The 11,341-nt window shown below is 39.9% G+C and overlaps 1 protein-coding gene across 1 annotated transcript in view; it reads right to left on the bottom strand.

Annotated features, from left to right (window-relative positions):
• Positions 1 to 3,984, bottom strand: part of LOC108667996 (proteoglycan 4) — a 4,542-nt gene extending 558 nt beyond the window's left edge. The window contains exons 1-3 of the mRNA XM_047881300.1: positions 3,475 to 3,984; positions 2,403 to 2,449; positions 818 to 1,959 (exon numbers count right to left, since the gene is read on the bottom strand). Of these exons, the coding sequence (XP_047737256.1) occupies positions 818 to 1,959; positions 2,403 to 2,449; positions 3,475 to 3,881 (1,596 nt within the window). The 5' untranslated portion in view covers positions 3,882 to 3,984. The remainder of the gene's footprint in view (positions 1 to 817; positions 1,960 to 2,402; positions 2,450 to 3,474) is intronic.
• Between the last annotated feature and the right edge of the window lie 7,357 nt (positions 3,985 to 11,341).

The following is an 11,341-nucleotide window of genomic DNA, read 5'->3' as shown; positions in this document are numbered from 1 at the left end:
AGTCCACCGTCCTCGTCGTCCCCCAGTCCACCGTCCCTGCCGTCCCCCAGTCCACCGTCCTCGCCGTCCCCCCCAGTCCACCGTCCTCGTTGTCCCCCCAGTCCACCGTCCTCACAGTCCCCAAGTCCCCCCGTCGTCCTCACCTGTTGGGTCTCTTGGACATCCTACGGGACCGGGCATCTGAAATGATATTACCACGATATTTACGGCAGTACTAAAAGCATTATTTAAAACATAATTTATAAAAATATTATTACATTAAAGATTGTGAATTCCGGCAAAATGTATGGTAATGAGATTATGTTTCACATTTTAGGAGGCAGTGTGAATATTAACGTTCATCATGCTATTCAGAATGATATTTACAATGATATTTAACACCGTGATCCCGATAATAGTTACAATAATTTTTACCAGCGTAATATTTCCTCGATATCTCACAGAGAAAACCTAAGCAAAAAGCACTTAAAAAATATTCCAGAATAAAATATTGAAGGAATTGATCGACTACAACATTAATTTAGATATGAATTTGTTTGATTAGTAGCTTCTTTGACGATATAAAGAAGCATATATGATATCAATTACTGAAAATTTTATTTTATTTGCGTTCCGTTCAATTTATTTTACTTAGTTAACGCACATTAAACATATTGGTAGTTGCGAATAATGTTAATTAGGACGAATAGATTAATACGAAGGAGGTAACGTGTACACGTGCGTGGTAACGTGTACACGTGCGTGGTAACGTGTACACGTGCGTGGTAACGTGTACACGTGCGCGGTAACGTGTACACGTGCGTGGTAACGTGTACACGTGCGTACCTGTTGAGACACGTTGTAGGGTGTGCGTGGGGGGGAGCGGTCTCCACCGTCGGGGAGCGGTCCCCGGTCGATTTGGTGGGGTAGGGGGAGGAATTTTTCTAAGTGCGGGGGTGAGGGTAGGATTTCTCGGTGGGAGGGGGGGAGGGATGGAGGGGTAGCATTCAACGGTTGGCTTAGGGTAGATCTTCGGTCGGAATGCAGGGTTGAGAAGATCATGACAACCTGGAGGTGCGTCATTATTGGGACCAGGGGTAGGAAGTGGGTCAGTAGTAGGACCAGGGGTAGGAAGTGGGTCGGTAGTAGGACCAGGGGTAGGAAGTGGGTCAGTAGTAGGACCAGAGGTAGGAAGTGGGTCATTATTTTGACCCGTGGTAGGAAGTGGGTCATTATTAGGACCCGGGGTAGGAAGTGGGTCATTATTAGGACCCGGGACACGAGGAGGGCTGCGCAAGTTTCTGAGAATCGGGGGAAGAATGAGAGGATGAAACTCATTTTGCGGTGGCTTAGCGGCCACAGCAACTGTGCGATGAGGTTGAAGGTTGGAACCTTCAGTGGGGTGAGACTGGGGGTTGTGAGCACCCGCTGGGTGAGGGTGGGGGTTGTAATCCCCCGCTGGGTGAGGGTGGGGGTTGCAACTTTCAGGGGGGTGAGGCTTGGGGATGTGTTCTTGATCGACGGAGGATTTCAGTTCCACCGAAGTGATGGCTTGGCTTTCCTTCGTGGACAGAACTTCGTGTGCGTGTTTCGTGAGACCCTTGAAGAAATTCGTGCATGAATTCCGTGAGCGCACGGACAGTTCGTGAAGACTACTAGCTTTCGTTATCTTGGTATTTTGAGTGCGTGGCAGTACTTCGCTCGATTTCTTATCATAATGATCGTTATCACTGATAATTCTCTTATCATCGCTATCAGTGTTATTACTCTTATGGTTAATTGTAGGTGATATATTATATTTTCTGATATCTGGAAGGGATCTTATGAGGGAGTTTCTTTTGCTATCGCTGCTCATAGTTTTCCTTCTTAGTGCTTGCAATATTTTAGCCATTTTTCCATCGTTTTTTGTGAATATTTCAGTCGGCAGGCCGCGGCGAAGCTCGCACTCCCCCTCCTCAGCCGAATTCACCTCGTCGCTCTCTGCGAAAAATTCATTTTGAGTTGAAAATTTGCTTTGAAATTTTGATCTATAGATTTTTCATGTGGATAGAGCTCATATATATTTCAGTGGTATTTCTGCCAGTGTTGTATTAGTAAACTTCTATGTACATGCGGTCGAATTAATTTAAAAATTCAAAATTTCTTCCCTAAATTTGGTGCGTCAAATTAGTTAGTGATATAACTGTTCTCTCTAATTCAGTTACCCTTCATTGTCACTGATTGCGTGCTAGACGCTAGCAATGCTGAGCTCTTTTTTTCGAAGACACCAGCGTTGGAAAAGTTCCACCCTGCACTTTTTAGTACGTAGTGACCTAGTAATCGCTGAGCATCTAGTGAGTAAGTACATAGGATCACTAGTCAGTTACCCCCTTTTGTATAGTACCAGTACCCGGTATCGGTAATCAGAGGCCCAGTAACCTCACCATCAAAAGAATCAGAAGCATCGGAAAAGCTCTCCCAGTCGTCATCACTGAAAACGCAGGGATATGTTAGATACACTAACACAACAGAACATGGACACAATATATGTACACTCAGAGACATGAGGAAACCTTGTCCAAATAGCTGTGTGTCATTTTGACCAGTTTCATCCGGAAAAGGTATTTATACCAAAAATATAGCTATTCCTGCGGCTAATTTTAAGCAACCGTGCTATCCATTCCTGATGTAGAGGCCAGAATTTGATTTTCTGTTCATATGATGAAAAGTACACGGTTGAGTGCCCCATCATGTATATTGCGTTTATTACATTGATATTGTAAGTATCTTGATATATCCGACACTTCAAATAATCTAATAATTTTATTTCAATAGTTTCACCGAACGAAATTATGATTATCTAATTCATCGAATGTTTCCCTGCTTCTGCTCTCTTTCCAAGAAAAAATTTGTATTATCTCATGTGTAGAAATAACATTATACTTGGTGCTTCGTTTCGTTCATTCGTGTTCTGATTTAAGCTCGACAACAAATAGGCCAAAAAAGTATTTATTGAGAAATTTTCATTATTTTTTAATCATGGATGAACAACTTGAAGATTAGTGGAAATTGGAAAAAAATAAACGGTAATGTTACGATGCTGCCGGGTGTGGATAACGAGGAAGAAGAATAGTACGTACAAAGTATATATAGGATGAAAACATGCACTTCTGAAAAACATTCGCCAATGGCGGTAAAATCATGTTTTGAGTTTCGTTATTCGATGTGATGTCGTGTGTTCAGACAATAGTTTCAACATATTAAATTTGTTTCCTTGTTAAGGGAAATGATGCGTTAAATGATTGTTTTTGCAGATTTAAAATATCTAAATCAAGTTACAGTAGATTGTTTGTTATAACTGAAAAGCAGCAGGTTAAGCAAGAGCTGCACGGAGGGCGTGACAAAATAACAAGATAAACCAGAAAATAATTTTTACACTCACCCCTCGTCTACACACTGAAGTAACAAGTGGCACTCACCCCTTGTCTGCACACTAACGTAACAAGTTACACTCACCTGTTGTAGTCGATATCACGTAGCAGGTTACAGTGAACATAGCCTTGTTCACCCGAAATGTTCCTGCAGTACACCCATGCGAGGTCGGTCTGCTCAGCCACAACCTGTAGCACGTCCCCCGTCCTAACCTGCAACACGTCATGCGCTTCGACCTTCACCATGACGCCTTCTTTGAACTTGGACATCTGATCCAATGTTGTTACCGGGTTAAGGATGGTTACCGGGTCTACCAGCGTTACAGGAGTAACGACCTGTTCTACCCTCGGCACTGGAGTAACCGTTTGGTCTAGCATCGGTAATGTAGAGGCCGCCACGTCCACCATCGTCACTGGAACAACCCCCTTTTCTACCATCGGTAATGGAGTAGCTAGGTCCGTCTCTTCGGAAGTTACTTCCTTGTCACCCATCGATAAATATTAAGGAAAGATGCACGTCTTGGCAAGGAAACGATAATGGAAACTGAAGTTTTGTTCTCAAAATTGGACTGAGCGACAAGTTTATCTAATAATCTGCAAATTACGGAAATATTTAAATTTCGTAACACTGATATTCTCGAGAGTGCAGAAAAATGGACCTAACTTGAGCATGCTCATGATGAGTCCTGTTCCTAGAGGCTCATGATGAGTCCTGCTCCTAGAGGCTCATGATGAGTCCTGCTCCTAGAGGCTCATGATGAGTCCTGCTCCTAGAGGCTTGCTCTTATATACCGTGTGTCCCAAAAAAACGATATTCAACTTTGAACGGCTGTAACTAAAAAAGTAATAGGGCTAAAAAAATTTGGAAGGCCAGGATTTGTTCCCCTATGTTTTTTTCCATCTCTCCACCAAAAATCAGACAGATCGATGTATCCATAAGCGTTTGATGGAACTTTCAGTGACATGTGCTAAAATCGTGCTTGCGTTAAGTTTTAGCAAGATCATTTTGCATAATCATTACGTTGTCTTCACATGTTTTCTTTTCGCTGTTTTATTTTTTGTATCTTTGTATCACCAAAAATTGCCATGATTGTCTCTCACCAAAGATAGCCATGTTTTGTCTCACCAAAGATACAAAAAATAAAACGGCTAAAAGAAAACATGTGAAGACAACGTAATGATTATGCAAAATGATCTTACTAAAACTTTGCGCAAGCACGATTTAGCACATGTCACTGAAAATTCTATCAAACGCTTATGGCTACATCGATCTGTGTGATTTTTGATAGAGTGATGGAGAAAAACATAGGGAACAAATCCTGACCTTCCAAATTTTTTAAAACTCTATTACTTTTCGAGTTACAGCCATTCATAGTTGAGTATATTTTTTTGGGACACCCGGCACAGAGGCTCATTCATTGCAGCACTCTGATTGTTTGTCTCACTCGTGTTTAGGAAACGCACGCGTAAGAAATTCTTCTATTCTTCGGAATCGTAAAATTTTCGCATTTAAATTTTATGTTTGAAAGATATATTCAGATAGAAAAACAATTAATTCTAATGCCCAAGTGTGCGTTAAATGAAAAACCCTTTTTAGCGCATTTTCTCTTTATAGAAAAAAATGCACTATTGTGCTCGCTATGTCCGTCTGCCCGTCCGTCTGTCTGTCCGTCTGTCTGTCCGTCTGTCTGTCCGTCAGTCTGTCCGTCTGCAACACAGTGTTTTCTTATCTTTATATAGCGGCGCGATATGCATTCGTCCGCTGATATCAATCGAGGGGATAACTTGTTGAATTTACCTTGCTACTTAACAATATTACACGTCTTACTATGATAACATCATACTTCGTCGTTCAGGTAGGAAGTGGGATTCTGGTTTCAAATTTTACTTTTGAATAATGAACTCTAAACTATCTGTATATATAGTGTAGCACCCCCGGCATGAAGTGATACTTCCTCACATTAAATAAGCCTGGAAAAATTTTAATCATTACAAGCTTTAGCCTTATTTCGTTTATAATTATAACACGACAGACTTTCTTAACAGTAATTTCTAAAGCTCGTCAGATTTGCATAAATACGAGTTACCAAACGCACTCATTTCAGAGCAAGTTATATCATGACTTTAAAATAAAAAGCTCCAAAATGATTTCATACGATATCGAAATCAAACAGCATAGATATAAATAATACATGCATTTGTGCAATTCCTAATCCCTGTAATGATATCAACGAATTTTAATTCACACCAGAATATCCGATGTTCGGGTCCTGAAAATGTTTTCGGATTACAACAATAGAAACAGCAAATTTCCTCGAAGTCCTTGAGTAACTAGGGCGTAAGATGATAGTTATTAAAAAATTTTGAACACCGAAATAATTTTCAGCCGCTTAATTCACGTCACCGTAAGTATCGCAATTACTCTAGATTTAAAGATGCAAAAATTGTTGTATAACCAATAAAGAGTTTAAAGCAAATTTCTTTGTAGGATGAGGAAGATCAGCAATCATGCAGTCGGATTGAAATTTCGCTCTGAGAACCTCACTTTGCACTGACGCCGGATCCGAGATGACTACACTGTTAGAAAAACTATCGTTAACGGCATAACCGGCGTTTCAGTGGCCGGTCGGCACGTGAAAAGAAACACCGTGTCGCCGTTTTTATTCTAATTTAACACTAGAAATCCGTAAAACATCGGATAAAAACAGCGAAGCCGTTTATTTTCACGGGGCGACCGGCCACTAGAACGCCAGTGGGACCGTTTTTTCACCGTTTTTTCTAACAGTGTACAAGCGTTTCTGTAGAGCATTTCAAGCATTTTTAAAAAACATTACAAGCCTTTGCCAATAGTATAAGGTTTACAGCGTCTGGCACGATCGATGAGACCGAGAGTGAGTGTTGCTATACTGTTCCACGAGCACACTACACCGTCCGAGGAAATATTATCCTGTAGTCTTTTTCCAGCGCTGGTCGTGAGGTTTGTCAGAAAATAAGGAAAGTTTCTGAGCTGATAAAAAGATTTAAAATTATACGGGTGAGCAATAAAACACGAAAGGTACCACTTGTACCGGTGTAAATAAGATGACAGTCTTTTTTACTTGCAATGATACGAGCTGTAATGCAAGGTTGAAATTGAACAGTCTCACTATGAAATAATCATTGATAAGAATGCAAATTATACAAATATTGTGCATACTAATACAAAGTTACAAGTTCATCAGTCTCACACTAACCCTTGACAAACAATCACTAGTGCAATGTTCAAATTTGCGCCCAATATGACAGCAACCACTTGCATTCAAAGGGCAACCCAAATCGTAGCCACATTCAACCAATTTTAGTTTTAAAATTTGTACCTTCAATATGTACCTTTAATTCAAGATAATAACGCTCGCATGTCAAATCGTTCACTGAAGTTCAACTCACTGATTGTTTCTTAGGTGCCGTTCAAATAGACCAGAGTGCTTTGTTATCGCGCTCAAGTTCGAAGCGGTCCTATGAATAGTTAATATACAAACGAAATTGATATTTGCAAGTGTTAAGAATTGCAAGTTACCGTCGCCATAGTGTTTCGACAGAACCCGTGTGCGGTGGACGCTTGTGCTCATATTTCCTACAGTTCGGTACTACATAAGATAAAATAAAAGATAAAGATAAAACATAAGGTAGGTATTTTATCGACGCATATTAAATTTTTTGCTTGTATTACTGAATTTTAACAGCATAAAAATCGGGTAATTTAACTAGCCGCTCAAAGAAAAGTGGTGTGGACGCGAAAGATCTCTTCGGTGGATCAGTGGTGAGCCAAGTTCGTAAGGCAATAGGGAATTAAATCGAAAAAATGAGAAGGGTTAACTGATGAAGATCAAACGAAATTGATATTTGCAAGTGTTAAGAACTGCAAGTTGCTGTCGCCATAGTATTTCGACAGAACCCGTGTGCGGTGGACGCTTGTGCTCATATTTCCTACAGTTCGGTACTACATAAGATAAAATAAAAGATAAAGATAAAACATAAGGTAGGTATTTTATCGACGCATATTAAATTTTTTGCTTGTATTACTGAATTTTAACAGCATAAAAATCGGGTAATTTAACTAGCCGCTCAAAGAAAAGTGGTGTGGACGCGAAAGATCTCTTCGGTGGATCAGTGGTGAGCCAAGTTCGTAAGGCAATAGGGAATTAAATCGAAAAAATGAGAAGGGTTAACTGATGAAGAAAATAAAGGCATTTGACCGTGTGATCGAATTTTTACGTTTGAAGGCAAGGAATTTATCAGGAGGAATGGGATTCATTGGTAGGAACGGGATTCATCATGAGGAACGGGATTTATTGCTAAGAACGATATTTATCAGGCAGATAGGGATTATTCACGAGGAACGGAATTTATCCGAGGGAACGAAATTTATTAGGAAAATCAGATTCATCAAGAGGCACAAAATTTATGAACAGGAAATGCATTTTTCAGGAGGAACGAAAGTTTTCATGCGGCAAGAAATCAATTTTTTTAGGAGGACCTGAATTTGTCGAGCGTACAACTTACGGTCATCGCATAACTAACAGGCACCGTATTACATACGGCCATGGTATAATTTATGGCCATCGTACAACTTACAGCCACCGTATAACTTACGGCCACCGTATAAAATACGACCATCGTATAACTTATAAGCACCGCATAACTTAATTATGGCCACCGTATATCTTTTAGCTAACGTATTATTTACGTCTTTGGAACACCAAAGTACTCGTAAACGAATAACATCACGTTAAATTGTTAAATTTATTTTATGTGTGTAAGGTTGCGTGTTGACGTATTGATTGAAGCCTGCACTCTTTAAATATTCAAGGGTAATCCGAACACGTACCCACAATACATTTCGTGTGTAAGATTTCAATGCGACAAATTTTGATTAAAACTTGTCCGTGTTTTTTGCACGCGGAAATTTGGTCACCGACCGATAGAAATTTCGCTTCACCAATTTGCAGTCCCTAGAAATAAAAATTATGTCGTCCTGCATAAAACGGAAGCACAGCCGTTGGCCACATTTTAAAATTTTAACCTAGCCCTGTAGCCAACGCTCAGCAAAACATGCACAGCTAGAATTAGCGTCAGAGCTACGAAGCCTCACCGATTCTGCGACGGCGTAAATGCCACAGCGCCGTAGGTCTACAGTCTCTTCTCAAGTCAGCCTTGTTTCATTAGATACGCAGCTCTAGCATGGCCCTGCCTCCTCACTTGCCCCCGCTACTCTACCTTGCGGCAGCCAATGTGGTAAGGTTAGGTCCGTTTAGGTTTCTTTGTGGAAAGTCGGGGTAAGGGTGGAGGTAGGCTCATGTTGGGCTTTCACGCCTATGCGCCCATGAAGATGAGACTAATTTGAATTAACAGTGGTTGTGGACTTACGAAGTTATGGCTTTAAACGATTTATTTCATTGACTACTTATAAGTAATCTAGCATGATGGACCACGGATAGGACTATGAACTTAAGTGTGTAGTTGGGACTTGCTAGACTCTAGCTGTCTAGCACGTACCCCGACATATCTGCACGACAATCGCCTATGTATTGAGTTCTGTGCGAGAAGAAAATATCACGCTCAAGGATTGTCTTAATATACGGGCATTTGAGTTTCCATTGATAAATTTTCATTACATCATTAAAATTTAGCATCGCTGAGTCAAAAAGCCTTTATTTTGTGTATACGTCATCTGCAATGATTTCCGTTTTGCTGTAGGAGAATCGTATAGCAATACAGGTAATATAGAACGAAAAGAAGTTCTATTTTGAAGCTCACTTCGGTAGAAGTGGGGATCTTGAAATATCTGCAATTTTTAAGCCCAAACCACACTGATATAACATTTTTAGTACATAAATTTGGACAGCATTGATAATATGACAGACTCATATCGCATTTAAATATTGCGAGCTTATTCGTATCATGAACGCTGATGAATCTCAATGCAACATCGAAAATATCTATACCCCCAATGCCTATCTTCTAAAACCTAAAACTATACAATGAAAAATTTGATGACTATAAAAATTATTTTAATAGGGCGGTAATATTTAATGCATGTGCAAAATTATGCCCATTATAATCATAGTATGCTATAGTGGAAAGGCATGCCTCCTAAATTTCTTAGAAAAGTACGCAGCAATTTGAGGCTTCTAATCGGTCATTAATTCGTTCATGTTACAGTGTCCATGACCTGTCTTATTACTTCCACGGCTAAGCCCAGTATTTAAGCGCCCGGAAACATTTACCAACGTTTTCGACATGGCATGGAACGATGATGGTCGTTGAACTACCAGTGGCATTAAAGTGCCCGGAAAAACTGACCTATCACCCTCTCCCTTACGTAGTCGCCACTACCAGGATGGGCAATTACAACAACAACAACTTGGCGTCACGCGCACCAACTACCATTATTGCACTGGGCATGCTTCAGATATTATGTCATAAGTCGGCTTATATCGCAAGGTCATCACTAATTTAAAGTAAACAAAACGCTTAGTAAATCTATTACATCTACATCGAAAACGAAGCTCTATCGTAGAACAACCCTAGTAACAATTTTTGAAGGGGCCCATGTTGGCCCAAGGTGTCGTAACAATATTGGCCACATGTGAAAGTGACATATAGCAGCCTCATGGTTTTTGTGAAAATTCTGCCCAGCTAGGCAATGTTGAAATCACACGATTTCTACATAGAGCCAACATAGNATTTATGAACAGGAAATAAATTTTTCAGTAGGAACGAAAGTTTTCATGCGGCAAGAAATGATTTTTTTTAGAAGGACCTGAATTTGTCGATCGCACAACTTACGGTCAACGCATAACTAACAGGCACCGTATTACATACGGCCATGGTATAATTTATGTCCACCGTATGATTTACGGCCACAGTGTAACTTGCAGCCACCGTATAACTTACGCCCACCATAAAACTTACGGCCACCGTATAAATTATACTTATAATTTATACGGTGGCCGTAATCGTATAACTTATATGCACCGCATCACTTAATATAGCCAACGTATAATTTACTTCTTTGGAACATCAAAGTCCTCGTATACGAACATTATCAAGTTGTATTTATTTTAAATATGTATAGGTTGCGTGTCGATGTATTGATTGAAGCCTGCACCCTTTAAATATTTAAGGGTAATCCAAACACGTACCGACAATTAATACATTTCGCATGTATTTCGTATCCATTATAATCATAGTATATTTACGAAAGGCATGCCTCTTCAATTACTTTGAAAATAACGCAGCAATTTGAGGCTTTTATCCAGTCATTAATTCATTCTTGTTACGGTGTCCATGGCGGTCCGTATCACTTTCACGGCTAAGCCCAATATTTAGGCGTCCGAAAATATTTACAACCATTTTCGACATGGCGTCAAGCGCACCAACTATCATTATTGCCATTCGGCATGTTTCAGATATTATGTCATAAGTCGGATTATATCGCAAGGTCATCACTAATTTAAAGTAAACACAATGCTAAGTAAATTTATTATATCTAGGTCGAAAACGTTTCGGAGACCAGCTCCATCGTAGCCCAATTTATTTATTGAGCTACGGAGACCAGCTTATGGAGTACAGGCACAATCGATACACAAAAGTCAAGTTTACACAATTTTTATTTCACAATTTTGTGGAATATTACCTATGAATTTGACTTACTGCATTCATTGCACTTGCATATTCTAAATTCAAGGAAAGAAGTTGGAGCTGATTTTAGTCTTTGTGTCTTCTTTGCAGTTCAATTTTAGCTGTCATACGTTAACATAACTCAAATTATAGTGCAACAGCGTGCCTTTTCTGCCTTCTATGACATTATTAGTAAAATGTTTGATAAATAAAAATTTGAAATGTCATCAGTTGCTGCGATGAAGAGGGCTGCGTATGGAAAGATCTTGGCCACGACGTGCCTAATCGCT

The sequence above is a fragment of the Hyalella azteca genome, unplaced genomic scaffold (genome assembly GCF_000764305.2).
Source record: "Hyalella azteca isolate HAZT.00-mixed unplaced genomic scaffold, Hazt_2.0.2 contig7584, whole genome shotgun sequence".
In the NCBI taxonomy this organism is placed as follows: domain Eukaryota; kingdom Metazoa; phylum Arthropoda; class Malacostraca; order Amphipoda; family Hyalellidae; genus Hyalella; species Hyalella azteca.
The sequence above is the reverse complement of the archived record's forward strand: the minus strand, read 5'-3'. Positions and strand labels throughout refer to the sequence as shown.